Source organism: Mustelus asterias, chromosome 10, assembly GCF_964213995.1.
Source record: "Mustelus asterias chromosome 10, sMusAst1.hap1.1, whole genome shotgun sequence".
NCBI lineage: Eukaryota > Metazoa > Chordata > Chondrichthyes > Carcharhiniformes > Triakidae > Mustelus > Mustelus asterias.
The window spans coordinates 82,339,305-82,364,777 of record NC_135810.1 but is presented as its reverse complement, the minus strand read 5'-3'; the positions used below and the strand labels follow the sequence as shown (position 1 = coordinate 82,364,777).

At 45.8% G+C, this 25,473-nt stretch overlaps 1 protein-coding gene across 1 annotated transcript in view; it reads left to right on the top strand.

The window, feature by feature from the left end:
- Nucleotides 1–25,473, top strand: part of gucy1a2 (guanylate cyclase 1, soluble, alpha 2) — a 197,293-nt gene that overhangs the window by 33,912 nt on the left and 137,908 nt on the right. Inside the window, exon 3 of the mRNA XM_078222830.1 lies at nt 18,434–18,552. Within this exon, the coding sequence (XP_078078956.1) occupies nt 18,434–18,552 (119 nt within the window). The remainder of the gene's footprint in view (nt 1–18,433; nt 18,553–25,473) is intronic.

Sequence of the window (25,473 nt, the reverse complement as noted above, 5' to 3'; positions counted from 1 at the left end):
CGCCTGGAATGCTCACCCACAGCCTGTTAATTGCCCGCTAGGTTTGTTATTTGGCAGACGTTAACATGGCTATCTCATTGCTTCTCCAGCTGGTGGCTGTGACACCTGATGCCAAATTCCCCTCCATGTCACTCTGCTACAAATTGAGTTAAGAATTTATGAAGCTCCTTTTTGAAATGGCACTGTTACCATTCACACTGTGCATTACATAGCCGACTGCCATCAGATACCGCACCTGGGGAATAGCAACCACACAATGATCAGTTAGACATTGGAGTGAAATTTGCACTTAGAAATTGGGACAGCTGCCATGAAATCTGGTGTTATGACATCGGCTCACTAACCTAACATCATCGTGCCAGCCTCCAATAGTACAGAAGTTGGACATGCACCACAATCAGCTTGCCATTTTAAAAATAATTAATGACCTATTAAGCTTGTTAATGAAGCAATAGACGTGAATTTTACATTGCCCACAGTATGTTTTGGTGGGTGCATCCATATGAAAGACGTTCAGAGAGAGTCATGCTAGGCATCAGGATCTATTGCAAAGGCAGATTGGGTGCGATGTTACCTGCAGTTCTTGCCACGCTCCCGCTGCAACGAGGTTGGAGAATTTCGCAGCCAGCCAAATCTCCATTCACTGGGGCAGGATGGGAAAATCCCGCCGGCGTGAACAGTGGTAATATTTTGGCCACATGTGGGACGGTGGCTGTATTTAGCGAAATGTGGAGAGTTTCATCGTAATGTCATTATAATTTATCTAGTGCGAAGTCTGCATTGGGATGTTTTCCCAGAGAAAGGGGGCATACAGAAATTGCTACAATCAAGTTTGAGCACTCCAGTATTGGGCCTTTAGATCACTATTGCCGATGGGAATTGTTCATTCCGTAGGAGATTCCTCTTCCAGTGAGGAGGAGAGGAGGTGAAGGAAGAGGACAGCTGACCAGGGACAGGTGCATCATGTGATCCAGCAAGGTATGCAACCTGATGGTGTTCAAGGGCTGTGAAGGGAAGGCAGAGACAGAAAAAGGCATGACCCAGGGAAGTGGGTTGGTGGCAGCTGATGCCTCTGCTGTTAAAGGTGACTGGCCTTGAGGATCTTTGCCTTTGGCATCATGTGGAGACCGTAGTGGAATCTCGCAGCCTGCGGCCCATCATGCCATGTTCAGATGTGCTCATGAGTACATCGCATTTACCACTGACAACGCCAGTCAGGCACACAGAGGCAGAGCCTTGCTGCCACGGCTGGATTTCCGAAGGTGCAGAGGGTCACCGATTGCTCACATGTTGCGATAAAAGCACCATCTGATCAGGGACAGGTGCATCATGTGATCCAGCAAGGTATGCAACCTTTTTCAATAGAGAATGATATCACTTCATCTATATCCAGATTGTTATCATAGACATAGGATAATGCAGATATATGCATTAGGATCCAGGTAGCAGTCACAATGCTTTTATATTTCGGCTCTCCCAGGAACATTTGGATGTCGAGCTTCCAGGAGAAGTTGCTAATGGCCTCAATGAGAAATTCTTATACAGGGCTTGAGAGGAGGCATAATGATAGTCAGGATTCCACCAGGGCTACAACTGAGCAGACCATAATGCACTTTAGCTGTTTAGACTGACGAGAAGAAGCTCTGCAATTTGCTTTTATTAGAGTCTCACTCATGGTTGTGCTCTGCTGTGCCTTGCACAACCTGGATTCCTAGAGAGGAGAAACCTTGGCAGAGGAAGATCTGATGGAGACACATCCCCCTGAGATATAGGGTGGGATTTTTCGACTGCACTCGCCCCAAAACCGGAAAATCCCACCCTAGGCCGACAGACCTTTGCATGGTCCGTGTGCCTTGCCCGCTACCAATCCCATGGCAGGCAGGATGGGAAAATTCCCCTTCCATAATCATCTAAGGCACTGTCGTTCGGACATATGGAGGTTGGTCATCCTCACCCTGGCAGGGTCGTGCCTCTGTCTTCCTGATGTTGCTTCCTCTCCTCCACAGCCCTTGAACAGCAGCAGGTTGCACACCTTGCCGGACCACAGCACGTCCCTGGCCAGCTACTTTCTCTCCGCTCCTCCTCACTGGAGGAGAAATCTGTTACAGAATGAACCATTCCCATGGACGACAGCGACCTAAAGGCTGGAGTGCTCAAAATTGATTGTAGTACAGTCTGCTGAGGCGTGTAACATTCACACTATGCTATGGAATTCTGAAATACAGAAGATCAAAGGCAGGAGTATAAGTTTAAAAGGACTGACTTCAAAAAAGTGAGATATCAGTTTAAGCAAATTAACTGGTGGGATTTATTTAGTAATGGTTTAGCAGAGGACAGGTGAAACAGGATAAATCCTGTGCAGGATGAAAGTGCACCTCAGAGCAGGAAGCATGGGAGAGTGTTTCGCCTCTCAAGCTTATTTTGCCATTCAGTGATATCATAGCAGCCAGACCCTCTATATATCTGCCTTTGTCCCATATCCCTTAATATGTTAGTTAACAAAAATCTACCAATCATAGATTTAAAATCAGCATTGATGTGGCATTAATTGTCATTTGCGTTTTAACTTTCTACCACCCTCTGTGTGTAGAAGTCTTTTATAATTTCACTCCCAGAAAGTCTGATGCCCCAAAGGCAGCGGTGTGTACAATATACAACTGCAACAGCTCACGGAGGCTCCTTCAGATAGCGGCCTTCTAAACCCGCAACCTCTATCACCTAGAAGGACAAAGCCAGTAGCATAACAAACACCACCAATTGTGAGTTCCCCCCAAGCCAAACACCATCCTGACTTGGAACTTTATCATCATTTTTTTCATTGGCATTGGATCAAAATTGGTGACATAGTGGTATTGCCACTGGACTAGTAAGCCAGAGACCCAACGTAATGCTCTGCCCTCGCAGGTTCAAATCCCACCAAATCCCAAATGGTGAAATTTGAATTCAATAAAAATCTGGAATTTAAAAAGTCTCATGATGACCATGAAACCATTGTCGTTAAAACACATCTGGTTCACTAACGTGCTTTATGGAAGGAAATCTGCTGTCCTTACCTAGTCGGGCCTGCATGTGACACCGGATCCAAAGCAATGTGGTTGACTCTTAAATGCCCCTCAAGGGCAATTAGGGATGCTCAACAAATGCTGGCCCAGCCAGCAACGCCCACATCCCATGAACGAATAAAAACGTTTCCTGGAACTCCTTTCCTAACAGTTAGAACCATAGAAAATTACAGCTCAGAAACAGGCCTTTTGACCCTTCTTGTCTGTGCCGAACCATTTTATGCCTAGTCCCACTGACCTGCACTTGGACCATATCCCTCCACACCCCTCTCATCCATGAACCCGTCCAAGTTTTTCTTAAATGTTAAAAGTGACCCCGCATTTACCACTTTATCCGGCAGCTCATTCCACACTCCCACCACTCTCTGCGTGAAGAAGCCCCCCCTAATATTCCCTTTAAACTTTTCTCCTTTCACCCTTAACCCATGCCCTCTGGTTTTTTTCTCCCCTAGCCTCAGCGGAAAAAGCCTGCTTGCATTCACTCTATCTATACCCATCAAAATCTTATACACCTCTGGGGTGAACTTGTCCCAGCTGTACTGTAGCAGTTCAAGAAGCCAGCTGACTGCCACCTTCTTGAGGGCAATTAGGAATGAGTAACAAATTGCCTTGACAGGGACTCCCACATCCACAGAAATAATTAAAAAAAAACATCCCTTAACCCTAATAATTCCAGGGAATATAATCCTAGTTTGTGCAATCTCTCCTTGTAACCTAATCTTTGGAGTCCAGGTATAATTCTGGTAAATCTATGCTGTACTCCCTCTAAAGCCAATATATCTTTCAGCAAAAAGTACAGATACTGCTGATTATGAAAGTAGGAAATTAAAAAGAAAATACTCGATATACTCTGGGGTGAATTTTCCCATTGTGCGTTTTGGGGAGAACATCGCTGGAAAATCCCACCCAGCAAGTCTGTCAGCATCTGCGGAGAGAGGCAAAGAGTTAACAGACAGAAATTTCCCAAGCTGCTGGAGGCAGGTGCAGGGGTGAGCGGGGTGGGAAATTGACATTGGTTTGGGATCTCAACATGATTGTGCCCACTAGTTTTTTTACCCCGAGAAGGTATTGAAGGTGAATGCTCCTGGGATCTGGGGTAACTGATTAAGAAGTCGTTAAGAAGCCACTTATGAATTGCTTTAGCCTTGAACCCTGGATTTCTCAGCCTGTTTTCTGACCTGTCAACAACTCACCTAGGTCACCCGGGTAAGTGCTTCGCAGGGAAAAGGCTTCTTCAGTGAAACTGACAAACTAAAAGCTTTGATTTGTTACACTGAGGAGCTGCAGCAATGACCTTTAAGAGGCTGCTGTTCAAAGCATTTCTTCTCTCCGAGAGTGCTCTTGTTGCTTAGCAGGTGATTGCCAACTTCTTGGAAGCCACTTCTCTGATCTAACACTTCACTTAGCATCAGCTGCACTTCCCCGCTTGCAGCTTTCATGACATGGGAGCAGCATATGGCACTTTACCTTCACCTTTGCTGAGAGTCAAGAGCAGAGTCTACGTCGAACAACACTGACAGCGGCAGCCATACCACCAACAGCATCAGATACCTCCTCCCCAGCCACAGAACTTCAAGAGAGTCAGGGGGCAGCGGTAAATGTAGTGGCCATCACTAAAGAGAAGGTGCTAGAGAAGCTGAAAGGCCTGAAGGTGGATAAATCATCTGGACTGGATGGACTACACGCCAGGGTTCTGAAGGAGATAGCCGAGGAAATTGTGGAGGCATTGCTGGTGATCTTTCAAGAGTCACTGGAGTCAGGGAAGATCCCAGAAGTCTGGAAAAAGGCTAATGTAACACCCCTGTTTAAGAAGGGAGGGAGGCAGAAGATGGGAAGCTATAGGCCAGTTAGCCTGACCTCGGTTGGGTGGGTAAGATCTTGGAGTTCATTATTAAGGATGAAATTGCGGAGTACTTGGAAATGCATGGTAAAATAGGACTTCGTCAAAGGGAGGTCATGTCTGACAAATCTGTTCGAATTCTTTGAGGAGGTAATGAAGAAATTAGACAAAGGAGATCCAGTGGGCGTGATTTATTTGGATTTCCTTTGAGAAGATGTTTTACAGGAGGCTGCTAATAAGCTAAGAGCTAATGGTGTTAGGCAAGATATTGGCATGGATAGAAGATTGGCTGACAGACAGAAGGCAGAGAGTGGGGATAAGGGCGTCCTTTTTCAGGATGACAACTGGTGACAAGTGGTGTTCCACAGGGGTCAGTGTTGGACCACAACTTTTCACTATATACATGAATGATCTGGAAGATGGAACTGAGGGCATAGTTGCTAAATTTGTGGGTCCTACAAAGATATGTAGAGGGACAGGTAGTGTTGAGGAAGTGGGGAGGCTGCAGAATGACTTGGACAGGCTAGAAGAGTGGGCAAAGAAACGGCAGATGGAATACAATGTGGGAATGTGTGAGGTTATGCACTTTGGTAGGAAGAATAGAGGCGCAGATTATTTTCTAAATGGGGACAGAATTCATAAATCAGAAGTGCAAAGGGACTTGGGAGTCCTGCTTCAGGACTCTCTTAAGATTAACATGCAGGTTCAGTTGGCAGTTAGGAAGGCAAATTCAATGTTAGCATTTATTTCGAGAGGGCGAGAATACAAGAGCAGGGACGTGCTGCTGAGGCTGTATAAGGCTCTGGTCAGACCCCATTTAGAATATTGTGAGCAGTTTTGGGCCCCATACTTAAGGAAGGATGTACTGGCCTTGGAGGGGGTCCAGAGGAGGTTCACAAGAATGATCCCAGGAATGAAGGGTTTGTCATTTGAGGAGTCTGGGCCTGTACTCAATAGAGTTTAGAAGGATGAGGGGGGATCTAATTGAAATTTACAGAATACTAAGAGGCCTGAATAGAGTGGACATGGAGAGGATATTTCCACGAGTGGGAGAGACAAGAACTTGAGGACACAACCTCAGAGTGAAGGGATGTTCCTTTAAAACTGAGATGAGGAGAAATTTCTTCAGCCAGAGGGTGAAGAATCTGTGGAACTCATTGCCACAGAGGACTGTGGAGGCCAGGTCATTAAGTGTCTTTAAGACAGAGATAGATAGATTCTTGATCAATAAGGGGATCAATGGTTACGGGGAGAAGGTAGGAGAATGAGGATGAGAATCATATATCAGCCATGATTGAATGGTGGAGCAGACTCAATGGGCCGAATGGCCTAATTCTGCTCCTAATATCTTATGGTCCAAGTCCTTACACAGGTAAGATAAGATGGATCTAGATGCATGCAACACAGGGTCTACAGGCCTATCTGAGCACTAGTGCCTCAGGAGGCTCAGGACATCACAGCAGATCACTCCTGACACCTGCAGCCTCCTGGAACAAGACCTCATAGAATCATACAATCACTACAGTGCAGAAGGAGGCCATTTGGCCCATTGCACCTGCATCGACAATAATCCCATCCAGCCCCATCCCTGTAACCCCACGTAGTCACCCTGTTAGTCCCCGACACTAAGGGGCAATTCAGCATGGCCAATCAACCTAACCCGCACGTCTTTGGAGTGTGGGAGGAAATCAGAGCATGCAGAGGAAACCCACGCAGACACGGGGGGAATGTGCAAACTCCACACAGACAGTCACCCGAGGCCAGAATTGAACCAGGGTCCCTGGCGCTGTGAGGCAGCAGTGCTAACCATTGTGCCGGCCAACTTTTCCAGCAGAACAGGTGAGCTCAAATGGCAATGCCTAACAAAGTGTTAGTCATCTGAAGGGCTGACAGTCCCTTCATCCCTTGGCCCAGGGCTTCTGCTTTTCGCCTACATGGAGAGAAAGCAGAGAGGTGTCACAGTCTAAAATGGCTTGTCTGGAGTGGAGGGAAGGACACCATTTGTGGATGGTGACTTTGAGGCATGGGTGCAACAGGGCAATATGCAGAGGATGAGTGTGTAAAGTTTGCTGCGCAGATGGGTATGTGAGATGCCTGGAGAGATGGTGTTAAGGGTAAGATCCTGGCATGGATAGAGGATTGGCTGACTGGGAGAAAACAGAGAGTGAGGATAAAGGGGTCTTTTTCAGGATGGCAGCCAGTGACTAGTGGTGTGCTTCAGGGGTCAATGCTGGGCCCACAACTTTTCACAATATACATTAACGATTTGGAGGAAGGAACTGAAGGCACTGTTGCTAAGTTTGCAAATGATACAAAGATATGTAGACGGACAGGTAGTATTGAGGAAGCAGGGGGGCTGCAGAAGGACTTGGACAGGTTAGGAGAGTGGCAAAGAAGTGGTAGATGGAATACAATGTGGAAAAGTGTGATATGCATTTTGGAAGGAGTAATGGAGACATAGACTATTTTCGAAATGGGAAAATGCTTAGGAAATCAGAAATACAAAGGAACTTGTGAGTCATTGTTCAAGATTCTCTTAAGGTTAGCATGCAGGTTCAGTTGGCAGTTAGGAAGGCAAATGCAATGTTAGCATTCATGTCGAGAGGGCTAGAATACAAGAGCAGGGATGTACTTCTGAGGCTGTATAAGGCTCTGGTCAGACCCCATTCGGAGTATTGTGAGCAGTTTTGGGCCCCGTATCTAAGGAAGGATGCGCTGGCCTTGAAAAGGGTCCAGAGGAGGTTCACAAGAATGATCCCTGGAATGAAGGGCTTGTCGTATGAGGAGTGGTTGAGGACTCTGGGTTTGTACTCGTTGGAGTTTAGAAGGATGAGAGGAGATCTTATTCAAACTTACAGGATACTGCGAGGCCTGGATAGAGTGGATGTGGAGAGGATGTTTCCACTAGTAGGAAAAACTAGAACCAGAGGGCACAACCTCAGGCTAAAGGGACGATCCTTTAAAATGGAGATGAGGAGGAATTTCTTCAGCCAGTGGTGAATCTGTGGAACTCTTTACCGCAGAAGGCCGTGAAGGCCAGGTCATTGAGTGTCTTTAAGACAGAAATAGATAGATTCTTGATTAATAAGGGGATCAGGGGTTATGGGGAAAAGGCAGGAGAATGGGGATGAGAAAAATATCAGCCATGATTGAATGGTGGAGCAGACTCGATGGGCCGAGTGGCCTAATCCTGCTCCTCCGTCTTATGGTCTTATAGAGAGAGGGGAATAAGTTCAGTTGTATAGTGCATTGACCGGATGATTTCTCTGCAGCTGAATGCCGGACAAGTCAGAGTCTGGGGCTTTATGGTATTCTGCTTCTTATCTGTCATGCCCTCCTAAGGCCTTGAATCCTTGCTGTATTATCTCCTGCTGTTGACGTCCTTGGTCTCTCATTCACACCTGCTTGATTGAAGAGCCTTACTGCCCTTGGGAGATTTCACCTCACTGCTGCCCATCAGATCCCACAGCAGAACCTGTGGTCAGGAGTGAGAAATCTGGGGAGCAACCTGTCTATTTCTGTGCTTGCTGGAGCCTGAACATTCCAAGCGCTGCTCAGCTTCTCTTATCCATGCCACTGTCCGTTTAATTAGAAATACTTCCTTTGACAGAATGGGCAGATCGTTCTGTCATGCTCCCTAATTGGTAGAGGAGCTACGAGGCTCTGGTGAAGAGGCATTTGGAATCATGAGCCGTTCAGACAAGAGTAGATAGGGATAAACTATTCACATTGGTAAAAGGGCTGAGAATAACAAAAGGACCGAGGTGAGGTGAGGAGAATCTTTTTTACTCGGTGGGTGAACAGGATCTAGAATACATTGCCTGAGAATGCAGTGGATGCAGAGTCAATCATGGTTTTCAAAAGGGAAGAGAAAACCTGAAGAGAAAAATATTGCAGGGCTATGCAGTAAAGGTAGAGAGTAGGACTAGTTTAGTTCCTCTTTCAGAGAGGCGGCATCAACATGACGGGCCGAATACAGTCTGTATACTGTAACCATTCTATAATTCAATCGATAGCGTGTCATTTCGTTCTTCCATCTGCACTACTCACAATGTTGTCTATCTCTGTGTCGTCGGTAAATTTGGATAGATAGCTTTCTGTCCCATAATTCAAGTCGGTAATAAATATGGCGGAGGTCCCAGCAGAGGCCAGTGGGAGATACCACTGTCCAAGTCCTGTCAATTAGAGTCTTGTTCATCTTCGTCACAAGGAAGGCCGAGGTTGCGGCTGGAAGGACATGCATTATAGTCCCAGGATTGTGGGCCGACCCAGGTCACAGGTAAATGGTTAGGGGGGAGGAGGTGGTTTTTTGAGTGGGGGGGTCCATAGGGAGAGAAATATAGGGGGTCAGCAACAAGGACAGTGGAGTGGGCTCTCAGCAGACACACCCACTTTTCAAAGCCCAGTCCCTCAATCAGGCACTGAGTGCCTTTGATCAAGATCCCCCTCTCATGCCTACCAGGAAATGACAAACTGCCCGCGTGGTTTTAGCTGCCATGCATGCTGCATGGCAACAGGCCTGCCTACAGCTGGGTTTAAATCAATGGTGGTGGGGTGAGGCCTTTAAGTGGTTTGGGCCTTCCTGCCCAGGTTAATCCTGGCGGAGGTGGGAAGGTGGGGTGTAGAGGGGGTTCAGGAATGCCACCATCCCATCTAATTAAATACTCTTCCCACCTCCACGTTCGCCACCAGACAGAGCAGGATATTCTGCCCAACATTTCAGACATGTGACCTGCAGAGTGTCACCAGCCTCTTATGAGGAACTTTACCAACTGCTTTCTGGGAGTCCTTATAAATAACATCCATAGACATTCTCCTGCCAGCTACTTCGGGGAGCTCTTTAAAAATTCAATCAAATTCATCAGGCCTGACTGCCCCTTTGCAAATTTAAGCCATAGACTAATTAAGTGTTGTCTTAGGTAGATGAAGAAAACAGCAGAAGCCAAACAAGGAGGAAGAAGAACTTTATAATTCCTGTGGGTAGGAAGGTGCAGGATTTCAATTGGAATGAATATAGGAACTTGCAGAATTATTTAAAAATAGTGGTCTAAATGATTACTTCCTCCAAATATGAACATGATGTATGAGCAACATGTCTCCTTAAGTGTGATAAACTAATCAGGATTGATGACTTCAATATAAGTAAGAAACAAGTCCCAGAAAAGCAAAGGGGGGCTCAAAATGAGCGACGAATAAGGTAAACAAATTGGTCTTGAATGTATAATGCTGATTTAAACAAGGGAGAAGAATTGTGAAGCGTTGACAGTGATTGTGAGCAATGTTCCTGTTATGCTGCATGGCCGCACAGCAACCTGACAAGTACCCAGAGGACTTGTTCTGGGATAAATAGGGACTGCATACTTAAAACAAAAAGGTTGAAAGGTTGTACACAGCAACTGGATTTTAAAGGGAATAGTAATGATGAGAATCGTTAAATATAGGGGAAGGTACCAGAAGACTGAAAACAAGTTACTCAGAAAGGGGATAAAGCAGATAACTTACAAACCCATTAGTCCCCGAGGATTATCTGTACAATAATAACCTAGTAAACAGTGGTCAACATGGATTCAGAAGAGGATAATGCTATATAGAAACATAGAAGACAGGAGCAGGAGTAGGCCATTCGGCCCTTCAAGCCTGCTCCGTCATTCAATATGATCATGGTTGATCATCTATTTCAACTGCACACTCCCATGCTCTCTCCACACTCCTTGACGCCTTTAAAGTCTAGAAATCTATTTCCTCCTTAAATATATCCGTCCTCTGCTATTTCCTAGGGCTGCATGGTGGCACAGTGGTTAGCACTGCTGCCTCACAGCGCCAGGGACCCGGGTTCAATTCCTGGCTTGGGTCACTGTTTGTGCGGAGCTTGCACGTTCTCCCCATGTCTGCGTGGGTTTCGTCCGGGTGCTCTGGTTTCCTCCCACAGTCCAAAGATGTGCGGGTTAGGTGGATTGGCCATGCTAAATTGCCTCTTAGTACCAAGGGGACTAGCTAGGTGTAAATGCATGGATTATGGGAATAGGGCCTGGGTGGGATTGTGGTTGATGCAGACCCGATGGGCTGAATGGCTTCCTTCTGCACTGTAGGATTCTATGATTCTATGATACACAATAGCTTAGCCTCCTGTGCCTTCTGTGGTAAAACATTCCACAGGTTCATCACCCTCTGAGTGAAGACATTTCTCCTCATTTCAGTCCTAAGTGGCGTACCTGGTATGCTGAGAAAGTGACCTCTTATTAAAGATTTATATTTTGTAGACCTCAGAAAACTCTCTGTTGCATGACTTGCGACTCCCAAAAAAGCATTGAGCAAAGTTCCACGCTAGTTAAGCTTAATGCTGTGGACATTCAGGGTGAATCTGAGAAATAAAAAAAAAAAGACTTGAATTTGGGTTGTGTTTTTCATGGCCACCGGATGTCTCGAAGCACCTTACCACCAAAGAAGCACTTTTACAAGTGTAGTCATAGTTGCAATACTGTTTAGGAAATGGATAAGAAGTTGGTTGAAAGATAAAAAACAGTGTGTGCACTTATTAAAGGAGTTGTGTCAAAGTGCATGGAAGAATGATATATGGGTGCTCAGGGATTTGTATTAGAACCACATGTTTCTCATTTCTACCAACAACTTAGATTCAGAAAAAGATTAGTTAAACTTGCAGATAATATTAATTGATGGCTGTGCGGAGCTTGCACGTTCTCCCCATGTCTGCGTGGGTTTCGTCCGGGTGCTCTGGTTTCCTCCCACAGTCCAAAGATGTGCGGATTAGGTGGACAGACAAAGCACACCGTACATAGGGAAGGAAAGTCACTCCTGCTCCTGTCTTCTATGTTTCTATATAGCATTATCCTCTTCTGAATCCATGTTGACCACTGTTTACTAGGTTATTATTGTACCTTGTTCTCTCCTCCTACTCCATTGGTACTTCTCAACTTTGGAGCATCTCACTTGTCCTATAAAATCTCATCATCAACTGGCCCCCAAAATCCTCAGTGTCTTGCTGAGATATCCTCTCTCCTTTTCTCCCTCAGTATCTGCATTCAACTCATCCCCCTCATTTAAGTCTCCATCTTAACATACCATGCCCTCAGCTGTACGGTTGGTCAGTTGACTGCTAAAATCTGTGGCAAGTGGCGATTGGTCAGAATGAAATGCCACCCAGTAGGAGGCTGACTGTTGGCCTTGAAGCAATGGTCCCTGGCACTCGGGAAAGTCACGGAGATGGAGTTTCAGGAGTCTCTCATGATCCAGAATAAAGAAGCTTGAGGCATGGAGTCTAAACATTCCTGCTGGGGTTTGGAGCGTCACTACTGCTCCCCACAAAAAAGTTTCAAAAAACATACACCTTGGGATCGCATTTGGCCCTCTTCTCACTATTATCAGTTGGCAGGAAAGTCACAGTGGCTTCCCCGCTTCTGCTGCTAGTTTAAATGTGGAAGAGTAGATTGAAATTGCTAACTGTGGTAAAGTGAGAGGGAGAGCAATAGGTTTCTCACCCATCCCATTGTCATTGCCTGCTCACTCAGATTTGATTTGAGTTATTATTGTCACATGTATTGGGATACAGTGAAAAGTATTGTTTCTTGTGCGCTACACAGACAAAGCACACCGTACATAGGGAAGGAAAGGAGAGAGTGCAGAATGTTTCCACAATGCAGGATTAGTTGTACTTCCCCTATGCGCTTTGCTTTATATTGTAACACTGCTCAGACACTGGCATTTCTAGTTATCAAACTTTGCTAAAATAATTCATTATTGTTGGATTACTTTGACAAATGAGGGCAATGCAGGTCTCTGTCTGATTATGAAAAGTTCCTTTTCAAGCTATAAAATCGAGTGCCCCACCAGAATGATTGAATTACATAATACATCCTGTTCTGTTTACCATGCTGGTGTGAGAAATCTAGAGAGAGGCAACATTAGCCATCAGGAATAAGGAATTCCTGTCCAGTAAAATCACTCAAATTATTAAAGCGCAGATCATTAATTCACTCTCTTTTTCAAATTGGTTTGAGATGTCAGCTGGGATTCTTCCAAAAAAATTCTAAGTGTCGAATTTGCGTGAAAACTGGAGTTAATCATGCTGGTTTTTTTCAGCGGGAGCTCAGAGAGGAATCTCCCACGCTCTGTGCACTGCAGTGTGCACGAGCGAAAATCATGTTAAAAAATTACGGGGCCTATTCCCGCTGGAGATGCCGGCAGCATAGCCCTGAATAGGCCACTGCGCACGCGCCGATCTATCAATGCCAAGATTGGCACATACGCAGTGGCCCCTGTCTGCCTGCCTTCCAATTGCTGGCCTGCTCTGTCGCTAACCCCCCTTCCCAGCCTGCCCCGATCTCCGCACCGACCCCCTCACCACCCTGATCGCTGGCCTTCCTCCCTCCCCCACCGATCCCAACTGCAGGGTGGCAGCGGGACTCCCATCTCAACCAATCACCCCCACTAGGCCTTGCCCCCTTGGCACTGCCCCATGCCTGATGGGCAGTGCCCAAGATACCTCCTGGGTATTGGCACTTTTCCCCTTGGGCAGTGGCAAGGGGCCCAGGCTGGTGCTGCCTAGGTGCCAATGCCCAGGGGGCACTGCTCCCAGTGCCTGACCCTCTGGGGGTGCCCGATTGCCGCTCCTTCACTCTAGCAGGGTTCAGCCGCCAGCTCCCCGCAAGTGGGGAGCTACTGTAAACCCCGTTGGAGTGAAACACTCCTGGCGGGGGGAGAGGCTAATGGGCTCGGAGAGATAAGTCCCAGGCCCGTTAACTACATTCAAAATAGATTAAAATGATGTCCTGCATATGTAATGCAGCTCCACGCCTGTTTCCAGCCCGGAGCTGACGGCGCTGGAAATCCAGCACTGGGACACGCACTCAGGGCCAGACCAGCACAGATCGTGCTAATCCGGCCCCGCTGAAATCTCCCGGCCCACTGAAAAATCAGTGCAGCAGGACGGGAGAATCGCCCCCGTCATCTTTATTGAATTCACTATAACACATGTATAAGGGCCTATAATTCCCAGTGTTATATAATAGTGTACTCTCGAATTCACCCAGCACGGTGGTACAGTGGTTAGCACTGCTATCTCACAGCCCCAGGGATCCGGATTCGATTCCCGGCTTGGGTCACTGTCTGTGTGAAGTCTACACATTCTCCCCGTGTCTGCGTGGGTTTCCTCCGGATGTTTCCTCCCACAGTCTGAAAGACGTGTTGGTTAGGTGCATTGGCCATGCTAAATTCTCCCTCAGTGTAACCGAACAGGTGCCGGAGTGTGGCGACTAGGGGATTTTCACAGTAACTTCATTGCAGTGTTAATGTAAGCCTACTTGTGACACTATTAAATAAACTTAAAAAGGCTGTCCTTTGGCATAGATTGATTTCAATGCTGTGACTCCGAGGGACTGATATTGTTGTTTGGAAATGTGACCATGTAAATATGTGAATGTAAGGGGACTAACAGCATTTATATTATGACAAAATACATTCCATTATAATGATGTGTATAGATCGCTGTCTGTTGTTCCAGATACTTTATGTGCTCCTGTGTCAAAATAACAGCTAATTTCCACAATGTACTTAGAACTGTCATTTTGAACTGAAGGCCAGAACTTTCTCCTTATTCCCTGTCTCAACAATGGGATCATTCATTGGTTGAGAACCCATTGACCAATTAGGGAGGGCAGGTTGGATGATGTGCTGGATCTGTCAAATGAAAGGTTTCTAATAAAGGCACCCCACCCTGGGCTGGAATGGATCACCTGGACATGGATTGATGAGGCTGCAACAACCACAGGGTTGGAGGGGAGACCTGGGAAGGCCACTCTGCGGCTTTTTCATTCTTACCTGGAGATCCTGCTGCTGTACCTGAGGGGTTGCAGTGAAGTAAGCTCTCTCAGGGACAGAAGGGAGAGGACAAACTCTCCAACCAAGCAGAAGCGTCCAAGCAAGTTAGCAGCAGAGTATGCCAAATGATCAGGGCCTCGGGAGGATGGGAAAGGAGAGCAGTCTAACAATATCAGGTATTGTTCACTTTCCAACATTCTCCTGCACAGCACTCCTCAGAACAACACACCCTTACAGCTCCACCATGCATTTCTCCCTCCTCAGACACCTCCCATCCCATAGGAGCAGCCGATGCTCACACCCACCCTCATCCTTCCCCTTCTCACGTCCATGCCCTACAGTCATCCCAGTTCAGTGACAATACCACTACCGCCTCCTTATAGTGATTCGTGAAATGAGAGGGTTGACCGATGATGAGAGGCTGAATAAATTGGGATGATACACTGTAAGCGTCCGAGGTGATCTCATTAAAACATAGGAGTCTCTGAAGGGACTTGACAGAGTGCACACCAAGGGGATGTTTCACCTGGCTGAGCAATCTGGAACAGGGGAATACTGAATTAGAGTGAGGAATTGATCATTTAGGACTGAGATGAGATATTTCTTCACTTCACTAACACAGAATGTAGTTGAGGCCAAAACATCTGATTTCAAGAAGAAATAAGATATCGCTTTTGGGGCTCAAGGGATATGGGGGGATCAGGATATTGAATTTGATGATCAGCCATGATCAAAATGAATGGCGGAGCAGGTTCGAAGGGCCGAATGGCCTCCTCCTGCTTCTATTTTCTATGTTTTAAGAGGGCTGTAAATCTTTGGAACTCTGTACCTCAGAGGTCCGTGGCTGCATCAACATTGAATATATTTAAGGCTGAAACAGACCAAGTTTTGATCTCTCAGGAATCAATAGATGTAGGGAACGTGAAGTAGTGATAGAAATCAGCTGTGATCAGACGAAATGGCAGAGCTTGCTTGAGGGGCCATTTCGTCTACTCCTGCTCCTATTACTTACTTTCTCATCTGGCCATGGCTGCTGCTGCTCAGCTTCATCGGCGAAAGATTTCTCAGCCTGTTGGTTTCATTTGAAGCAGCGTCCCTGACTGTGTACCCACATCGCTAATCCTGGCAAGTTTCACACAGCTTGGGGAAAAGGTCTGCTGCCAGCTTAGTGCAGAATCCTTGGTTAGAAAATAAGCCATTTGTATTTGTAGATAGCTTATTGTACAGCTGCACAGGGGCTCCTGCCTGGATGGAAACCAAAAAAAAGGCTGGAATGATGTCAGGTTCCTGACTTTTAGCGGATTTAATTCCCGCACATGCCCAGACCCACATCTCCTTGCCTGGGCAAATTTCCTCAAGTTAGCGAATGATGCATTGGAGAAACATAAATTGTATGCTATTTAGTTACAGATCAGTGAAAAGAACAAGAATGTTGGTCAGGATTCTCCCAAAACAAAACTAAGTGCCCAACGGGCAGGAAAGTGGGAGTGTGCCCCACCTATTCTTTGGGCATACTTACCAGATTGAATCCCCGACACTCTGAGCATTGCAGAGTGCCGGTTAAGTAGGGGCCTACTCCTGCCCGAGAGGCCGGCAGCATAGTGCTGAGCGGGCCACTGCGCATACACTGATTTGTCAGAGCGAAGATCGGCACATGCGCAGTGGCCCCCATTGCCGGCCTCCCGATCGCTGACCTTCCCAATCGCTGGCCGTCCCCGCAACCCCCCTTGCCTCCGACCTCCCGGTGGGAGCTTCAAAGGCCTCTGTCCCCAGCAGTGGGGTGAGGATGCCTGTTCCCGTTGGTGGGGAACAGTTGTAAACCCCGTTGGATTTGCCCTGCTTTTTGTGAATGGGACATACCTGGGCAACCTTCCACATTGCCAGGTAAATGGTAGTGTTGTAGCTGTACTGGAACAGCTTAGCTAGTTAACTTTGCAAGACAATAAATTTCAGTACTTTAGTAGAACTCCTGGGATGGAATTTTCCCATCCCCCCCCACTACGGGAATTGTAGCGGGCGGGGATGGACCATGCAAAGGTCTTTTGACCTCGGGTGGGAATTTCCGGCCTTGGGGTGAGCCCGGCCGGAAAATCTCACCCCTGGTATGCAATGTATGATCTACTGGGAGCACCATAAAGGGCTACTGGCTGACTGAAGCAGCATTATATCTCCATTGAAGAGTAGGTTAGTGGTGCCATACAAGGGCAACCCTATATAGAGAGAGACATTTGGTTATATTGAATATTACCTAGGTAGCTGCAGTTGCATTGCCTAGCACATATTTTCTGATGTTTAAGTGAACCTTGGGTAGATCTGTATTCAGGATGCCAATACTCCAGTCACTGACCACTGCTTCGGTGCATTTTATTCCTTAATGGGATGTGGGCATGGTTGGCAATGCCAGCATTTGTCGCCCATGCCTGATTACCCTTGAACTGAGTGCTTGCTAGGCCATTTCAGAAGGAAGCTAAAAGACAACCACATTGCCGTGGGTCTGGAATCACAAGTAGGCCAGACCAGTTAAGGATGGCAGATTTCAAACAAAGAACAAAGAAAATTACAGCACTGGAACATGCCCTTCAGCCCTCCAAGCCTGCACCGACCATGCTGCCCCTCTGAACTAAAGCCCTCTACCCTTCTGGGGACTACATCCCTCTATTCCAATCCCATTCATGTATTTGTCAAGATGCCCCTTAAAAGTCACTATCATACCTGCTTCCACTACCACCTCCGGCAGCGAGTTCCAGGCACCCACCACCCTCTGTAAAAAAAAAAACTTGCATCGTACATCTCCTTTAAACCTTGCCCCTCATACCTTAAACCTATATCCCCTAGTAATTGACTCTTCCACCCTGGGAAAAAGCTTCTGACTATCCACTCTGTCCATGCTTCTCATAATCTTGTAGACTTCTATCTATTCCTTCCCTAAAGGACATTAGTGAATCAGATGGGTTTTTACAGCAATCAATGACAATTTCACTGTCACCATTATCACAACTAGCTTTCAATTCCAGAATTTATTAATTGAATTTAAACTCCACCAGCTATCGTGTTCAGATTTGAATCCATGTCCTCAGAGCATTAGCCCTGGGTTTCTGGATTACTCGCCCATTGACATTACCACAATGCCACCATCAGTTGTGAAGTTAGCCTCATCTTTGCAGTTGATAATAGGAGGAGCTAACACGTGGCGCGTCTGATAAATAGACAAGGCTGATGTTGCCAGGAACAGAAGGCTTTTATTCACTAAAAAGGAACGATGTGGAACAGACAATAAACAGAACAATACTGGGCATGAGGATCTCCTGACTGAGGCCGGAGGGGGAGGGCTGCAGCCTTTATACCCTGAGGGCGGAGCCTCCAGTTAAAGGTGCAGCCGAATTAAAGGTGTCAGGGAGTGTCTCATATACGAACAGTAGTGGCAACAATATATACAGCTCAACCGTGCCGAAGGCACGACAGTGGTTTACCACATAACACTTTCTGTATTTCAGCACAAGTCGCCTCAATAGGAAACATAATGTAAGATCAAGCGTGCAGAATCCAGATACCCAATTAACCTTTAACCTCTCACACTTGTGATAGGTCAATCATGGTGATGTTCAGGGTATTTTGCTGTAAATTTCTGGCTTTGACTTTGTTCATTAATGTATGTGTGTGGTATGTTTAAAAACTATAAATTCATATTTTGTTTCAGTTGCAGAGAATTAAAAAGAGACCCACGAGTGTCCAACAGATGCCCCTACGCAGATCACTCTGTCAGTGAGGAGATGGAAGATGTCTCAGGAATATTGCAATACTCAGCAAATGTTCTCGGTAGAGCTGTTTTGTTACACTATTTGTCACTTTAAGGGACTGTTTTAGCTTACTGTAAAATCCTTTAAGTCAGAAACTGCATGGGTGCCATTTTGGTTCTATTAAACAAGGTGACTGAAGCTTATGTTTGGTTTCTAGTAGTAACTATAGTTACGACCCCAGATCAGACTCCCAAATCGTGTTACAGTCCCAGAAACCCCCTCCCCAAATTTGTTACAATCTAGTTAGGGACCAGTAACTTTAAAAAAAAGATGAAATTGAAATCCCAGTTACTTACTAAGAGAATAAAACCACACGATTCCATGGTTTTAAACAAACAGAAGAACACTTACTGTACAAAACCAGCAAAGCAAACAGTCTACACAATCTATCCTATATGCTGCCATCCAGAATTAACATGAGGTAAACATGAATTAATAGGAATACACCACGACCTGAACATTAAATGGCAGGTACAACCAAGACATGTCCCCTAAATTTTCTCAGGAACCCAGACAGATGTCAGTGAATCACAAACATTTTTTAAAAACTCTGCCTCTTTCAGAGATACCCTCCGAGTTCCCTTAAAAGCCACTCCAGCTCAGACTGTCCTCACAACTAAGAAAAAGGTAAAATACTGCGGCTGATGCTGGAATCTGAAACATAAGCAGAAAAAAGCTGGAGAAACTCTACAGGGGCTGCCAGCATCTGTGGAGAGAGAATAGAGCCAATGTTTCGAATCAGGCTGACCCTTCGTCAGAGCTGACTCGAAATGTTGAATCTATTCTCTCTCTACAGATGTTGTCAAAGCTGCTAAGATTCTCCAGCTTTTGTTGTTTCTAGCCTTACCCACCCCCCCCTCACACACACACACACACACACAGGCTTTCCTTTGCCCCAACTTCTAGGTTCATGGAGCTAACTGCTGCTCTTCACTTCAGCTTCACTGCGTCAATAACTGTCCTGGCTTCATTTAACCCCTGTCTTCTCAGCGGCACAAAGCTAGCAACCTTCTGCTGCCTCTTCCAAATGCTCATCTGAGTGAGTATTGCTCACCATGGACAGCTGTTCACTCAGCAGCACGGGGCTAATGGCGGTATTTCAGCTGTATGGAGCTGACCCGTCCTCTTTGTCTGCTCCTTACATTGCTGTTTAATCTGCCCCCTATTCATATCTCCAAACAGGGTCCCACCTTTACTCTAAGGCAAGATCTGGTGTATCTATGTTAGGTATATTCTGTACCTTAAAATGTTACACCATCCAACAAAAGGGCGTATGGTGGCACAGTGGTTAGCACTGCTGCCTCACAAAGCCAGGGACCTGGGTTCGATTCATGGCCTGGGTCACTGTCTGGGTGCAGTTTTCACATTCTCCCCGTGTCTGCGTGGGTTTCCTCCCATCATCCGAAGATGTGTGGGTTAGGTTGATTGGCCATGCTAAATTGATCCTAGTTTCGTGGGGATTAACAGGGTAAATATGAGGGGTTACAGGGATAGGGTGAGATTGTTGTTGATGCAGCTCGATGGGTTGAATGACCTTCTTCTGTACTGTAGGGATTCTATTCTATGATTCCATGAATTCCACAGGACAAAATTACTTTTGCCTCACACCAAAAACACACACGCACAAAAATATAAATTTCCTCACACTCCTCTGATTGGAGAATTTTGAATGCAGCATTATAGAATAAGGACTTGGTTACTCTAATTTACTTCCCTATTAAAATCCTTTTGAAATAGCTCCTAATTCACAATGCCAATTTCTGTCTTAGTTATTCTCCATACACTTAAGCTCCTTTGAAAAGATTACCTGCTTTATATAATTCATTTTGTTTTCTTCATTCTTTCATGGGATGTGGGTGTTGCTGGCAAGACCAGCATTTGTTGCCCATCCCTAATTGTCCTTGAACTGAGTGGCTTGCAAGGCCATTGCAGAGGGCATATAAGAGTCAACCATATTGCTGTGCGCCTGGAATCACGTGTAGGTCAGACCAGGTAAGGATGACAGATTTCTTTCCTTAAAGGGCATTAATGAACCAGATGGCTTTTTGCAATAATCAATGACAGTTTCATGGTCGCCATCACTGAGACCATTTTAAATTCCAGATTTATTATTTAAATTTCACCAATTGCTGTGGTAGGATTTGAAACAGTGACCCTGGAGCATTAGCCTAGGTCTCTGGGTTATTAGTCCAGTGACATTGCCACTATGCCAGCATGAAGTGTAAGTTCCCTGTTTAGGCAGACTCGCAAACACAGGGAAAACCTCTTATGATCGCAGTCAACTTGTGGACCAACTAAGGTATCCTTAACTGAGAGAGGAGCAAAAAGGAAATTAAACTGAGGAAACTCAAGCAAACCTGTCTTTACTAAAAATGGTTGAGTAAAGAATTGACCAAGCTAATGCTAGGCTTGGTTTAACATCTCATTCGACCATTTCTGACGACGTGGCAATCTCTCAGTACTGCACTGGACTGTCAGCTGGGATCATGTGTGCAAGTTTCTGGAATGAGACTGGAACCTCTTGACTCAGAGGTGGGAGTGCTACCACTGAGCAATGGCTTACACTTCATTTACTGTGCAACAAGTGGAAAGGTGATGGCCTAGTGGTATTATCACTTGATTATTAATCCAGAAACTTACCTCATGTTCTGGGGACCCGGATTTGAATCCCACCATGGCAGATGGTGGAATTTGAATTCAATAAAAAATATCTGGAATTAAGAATCTACTGATGACCATGAAACCATTGTCAATAATTGGGAAAACCCATCTAGTTCACTAATATCCTTTGGGGAATGAAAACTGCCGTTCTTACTTGGCCTACATGTGATTCCAGAACCACAGCAATGTGGTTGACTCTCAACTGCCCTCCGGCAACTAGGAATGGGTAATAAATGCTGGCCAGCCAGTGACGCCCATGTCCCATGAATGAATAAATGAAAAGAAGCCATTCTGTTCATGTCTAGTGAGGCATTGTGCCAGAGGATTTCCAATGTTGTCTCAAAACTTCTAACAGTCCTCTCCGCAAAGAAAAATTTAATACTCTTCCTAACTCTCTTCTTGTCAACTTCATATTGATGGTTCTGCATTACTGGCTCCCCAAATAGAATGAAGAGGAAAAAACAATTTCCTCTCGCAATATATTTAAAATTTTAGAAACATCTACAGAATCTTAACATTCTCAGATTCTGAGAAGATAAAGCTAATGCCTCAAATCTTCTACATCTAATTATAATTTCTCATTTTTAGGCTAACCAGGATGATGCTGTGTGTTGTCAGCTATTTATGGCTTTATTGTTCTTTCAATAACAAGGAGCTCAAACTTGCACTCGATACTCTAAATGACATTTAGTTATTGTCTTAAATAAATCTCTCATTACTTCTTTACTCTTTTACTGTGCACTGGTTATAAAAACAAAATGATGGTTATTTCAATGGCTTAACCTACCAATGGATAAATACTTGAAAATAATAAAAAACAAAAGGTTATGAATAAGTGGCAGAGGAATGGGACTAAGTGGATAGCTTTTTTGACAGCCAACACAGGTACAATGGATGGAAGGATTTCCTTTTGTGTGAGGGTTCGCTAATTTTAATTGGACTTCCAAGGAACGATGGACAACATTTCCTCTTTACCATCTTGGTGCTATTAGCTGGTGGGTAGGATTGCGTGTGAAGGAACGGAACTGGCCCAGTTTTCATTCTATTCATTTAATGTTAGAAGAATTAAGCGAACTGTTTGGTCGTGTGATCTTTTTGTCCAATTTCCCTCTCTTGTTTGCTGCCCAGCCAATAAAGGCGTTCAGACTCTTACATTTCTGAGGGTGAAGCCCATTTGCAGATCAATGTGTATTGGTTGATAAGATAAATATTTGAAGAAAGTGTAGCATTAACTTACCTGGTGTAGTTTTATGTGAAACTGGATTTACAGGGTTTATGGGGTGGTTAATTTCGGTATTGACTGAATCAATCCCTAATCCAAGCTCCTAATCAAAGACTTGAAGTTGCTTAGATGACCCCCACAGTGCTAATTTTCTGGAGCATGCCTGAATTTACAGCACAGATTCACCGGAACGATACTGAGATTTTGAGAGTCAAATTATGAAGACATGTTGCAGAAACTTGGCCTTTCATATGAAAAATCGAGAGGTGATCTGATTGAGGTGTTTGAAATCTTCGAAGGCTTTGATAGGACATAAATGGAGAAAGTGTTATTTCTTGTGTGAAAATCAAGAAATAAGTATCTGAAACCTGCCTCTGAAATGTCCCCAGTGCTTGAACCTCTAATCTGAGTGTACACCGCTGTGTATCAGTGATCTGAAAACAATGTAGTACTCAAGGTGTGGTCACACTAAGAGTACTATATGGTTTGGGTATGACTTCCTTGGATTTGTACTCCATTGTTTTTGGTTATACAGTGAAATATTCTGTGTACTTTGTTGATTGCTATTTTGCAGTGATTAGACTTGCTAAGCACGGAATCTAATTAACCCACGGCCTGGAATTTTGCTCCCAAGACAGATGTGCAGAGTCAGGAAATTTCCCGACTCGTTGAAGTTGCCTCTGGAGAAACTGCCTCGAATGGCCGGACTTTTGCTCAGTGGTGGGGAGGGGCGGGGGCGGTGGGGCGACCCCTGAAGCAGTAGAGATGCATTGGGAACACATCTTGGGTGTGGTGTAAAAGATGAATCTGTCAGGAGTTCCTGCTGTGAGGCAGGAAATGAAAGGAAGTACAACTGGCCTTGGGAGGAGATGTCAATCAAGAGTCAGGTGAGCACTAACTTCAACTGTTTGTTGACACTGGAAGTGATGGCCCGTCATGGGCCATCCATAGTAAAATGTTAAGATTACTAAGATTACTACTGCTTATTCATTTTGAAATGGAGGGGCACAGTGTACCAAAATTAAGGCTGGGAAAGATTCACAAGACGCAGTGGTACCCAAGGTTACAGATATGGAGATGGCAGCATTTGGGCACCAGCACCCGCTCACAATATTCTGTATTGAATCAGAATACTATGATGCCTCAGGGAATGACTTTGACATGCACACCTCATTGGCCACCAACCTTTGCCCTTCCACCTACCCTCTCTCCACCCATTTCTCAGAACAGCACGGTGGCACAGTGGTTAGCACTGCAACCTCACAGCACCAGGGACCTGGGTTCGATTCCTGACTTGGGTGACTGTCATAGAAGGATAGGATAGAATAGAATGTGGAGTTTGCATGTTCTCCCTGTGTCTGCTTGGGTTTCCTCCAGGTGCTCTGGTATCCTTCCACAGTCCAAAAATGTGTGGGTTAGGTGCATTGGCCATGCTAAATTGCCCCTTAGTGTCCCCGGATGCTTGGTTAGAGGGATTAGCGGGGTAAATATGTGGGGTTACGGGGATAGAGCCTAGGTGGGATTGTTGTCAGTGCAGACTCAATGGGCTGAATGGCCTCCTTCTGCACTGTAGAGTTTCTATGATTCTATAATTCCATGATTGAACCTTACTCAGAACCCTCACAGCTGCACACTGCCATGGCACAACTGTGTATCTCCTGGGGATCAGACCATCAGGGTAGTTTGTGTTTGGGAGCACAACACATAATTGATGAGTGCCAGGAACAGATGCCAGGCCACTCTACATTCATGCAGCCCAATTTCCCACCCCCCCACTGACATCGACCTCCCCCCACCCCCTGAAACGTCTGGCATTGCTGAGCTCGAGAACATGGCTCATGTATGTAAGCAGACATGTGCTCAGTGTGAGAGCAATTAAAGCTGGAACCCTTACATTCCCAGGTTTCCTTTCATTGTCATCCCAGAATATCTCAAAGGAGGCCAAGTGGGAAAGGAGTGGGAGGAGTCACACCCAGCTTCAGTGGCAAGATCCTGGTCGGGCAGGTTCAGGGATGTCGAGAAACATTGTACCCAAGTGGCCAGCAGAACCCACCCACAGTCATCACAAGGGCAAAGCAGGAGACAGCCTCTGAGGTGAGTGCAGCAGGAGACCATTGGATACAATAAGAGGTTCCATGTCCTGCTGTGCTCCAGCAAAGTGCATTGTTGATCAGAAACATACAGGAGTCCAAGTGATGGCTCACATCTGAACAATACACTAGTGATGGGAGATTTGGCACATACCCCTCCTACAGCATGGAGGCCTGTATGCCCAAACCTCTCCTGTAGGCGCACACAGTGTTGCATAGAAATATGAATGGCCACTGTGAAGCCATGTTCAAGAGCTTTGTCCCTGGCAGCACTAAATAATAATCTAACATCACTCTGTATGTTGATTTTTGGACAAGGGGGTCCACAATGGCAGGGAGATGGCCTGGACTGGGGGTGGACATGTAATTACAAACATTGAGGAGCCAGCATGGAGGTAGCCAGGGTACCACCCCCCTCTCCCCCAGGATACACCTCCCCCATCCCCCAGATCATTGTCAGGGATGGAGAATTGTCTGAAACAGGTGCTTAAGGCAGTGGTGGAGGCACTTTGGAACATGGTAATAATGGTGGAAGTGACCCTGTTCATCAAAAAGGGATATTGTTATGAGAGGGAGTGGGAAGGTTGGGTTGCATGATAAGGGTAGTGCAATTATGGTTAAAGACAATGGTGTTTATCTGAGTGTGCTTCGCAATGTAAAGGGCTAAACCTCATTACCTCCTTTTGTGTTTCACACAGATCCCAGTGATTCTTGCTCACACCCCTGGCCTACCTCAGCTCTTGGGCATCAGAAAGAGGAAGTGATATCCAAGGAGCCAGTGTCACATCTGACTAGCCCACATTCTGCTAACACAGATACTAGCACATAGGAAGGATGTAGCATGAACTGTGCAGGAGGAGGTGTTTGTGTCAGAGACATCTTTGCACGGTGTCCCTCGGAGGAGGGAGGACAGTCTTGGTGATGCTGCAGTAGGCATGGAGGCAGGGCCTCAGGAGTCACCTTATGG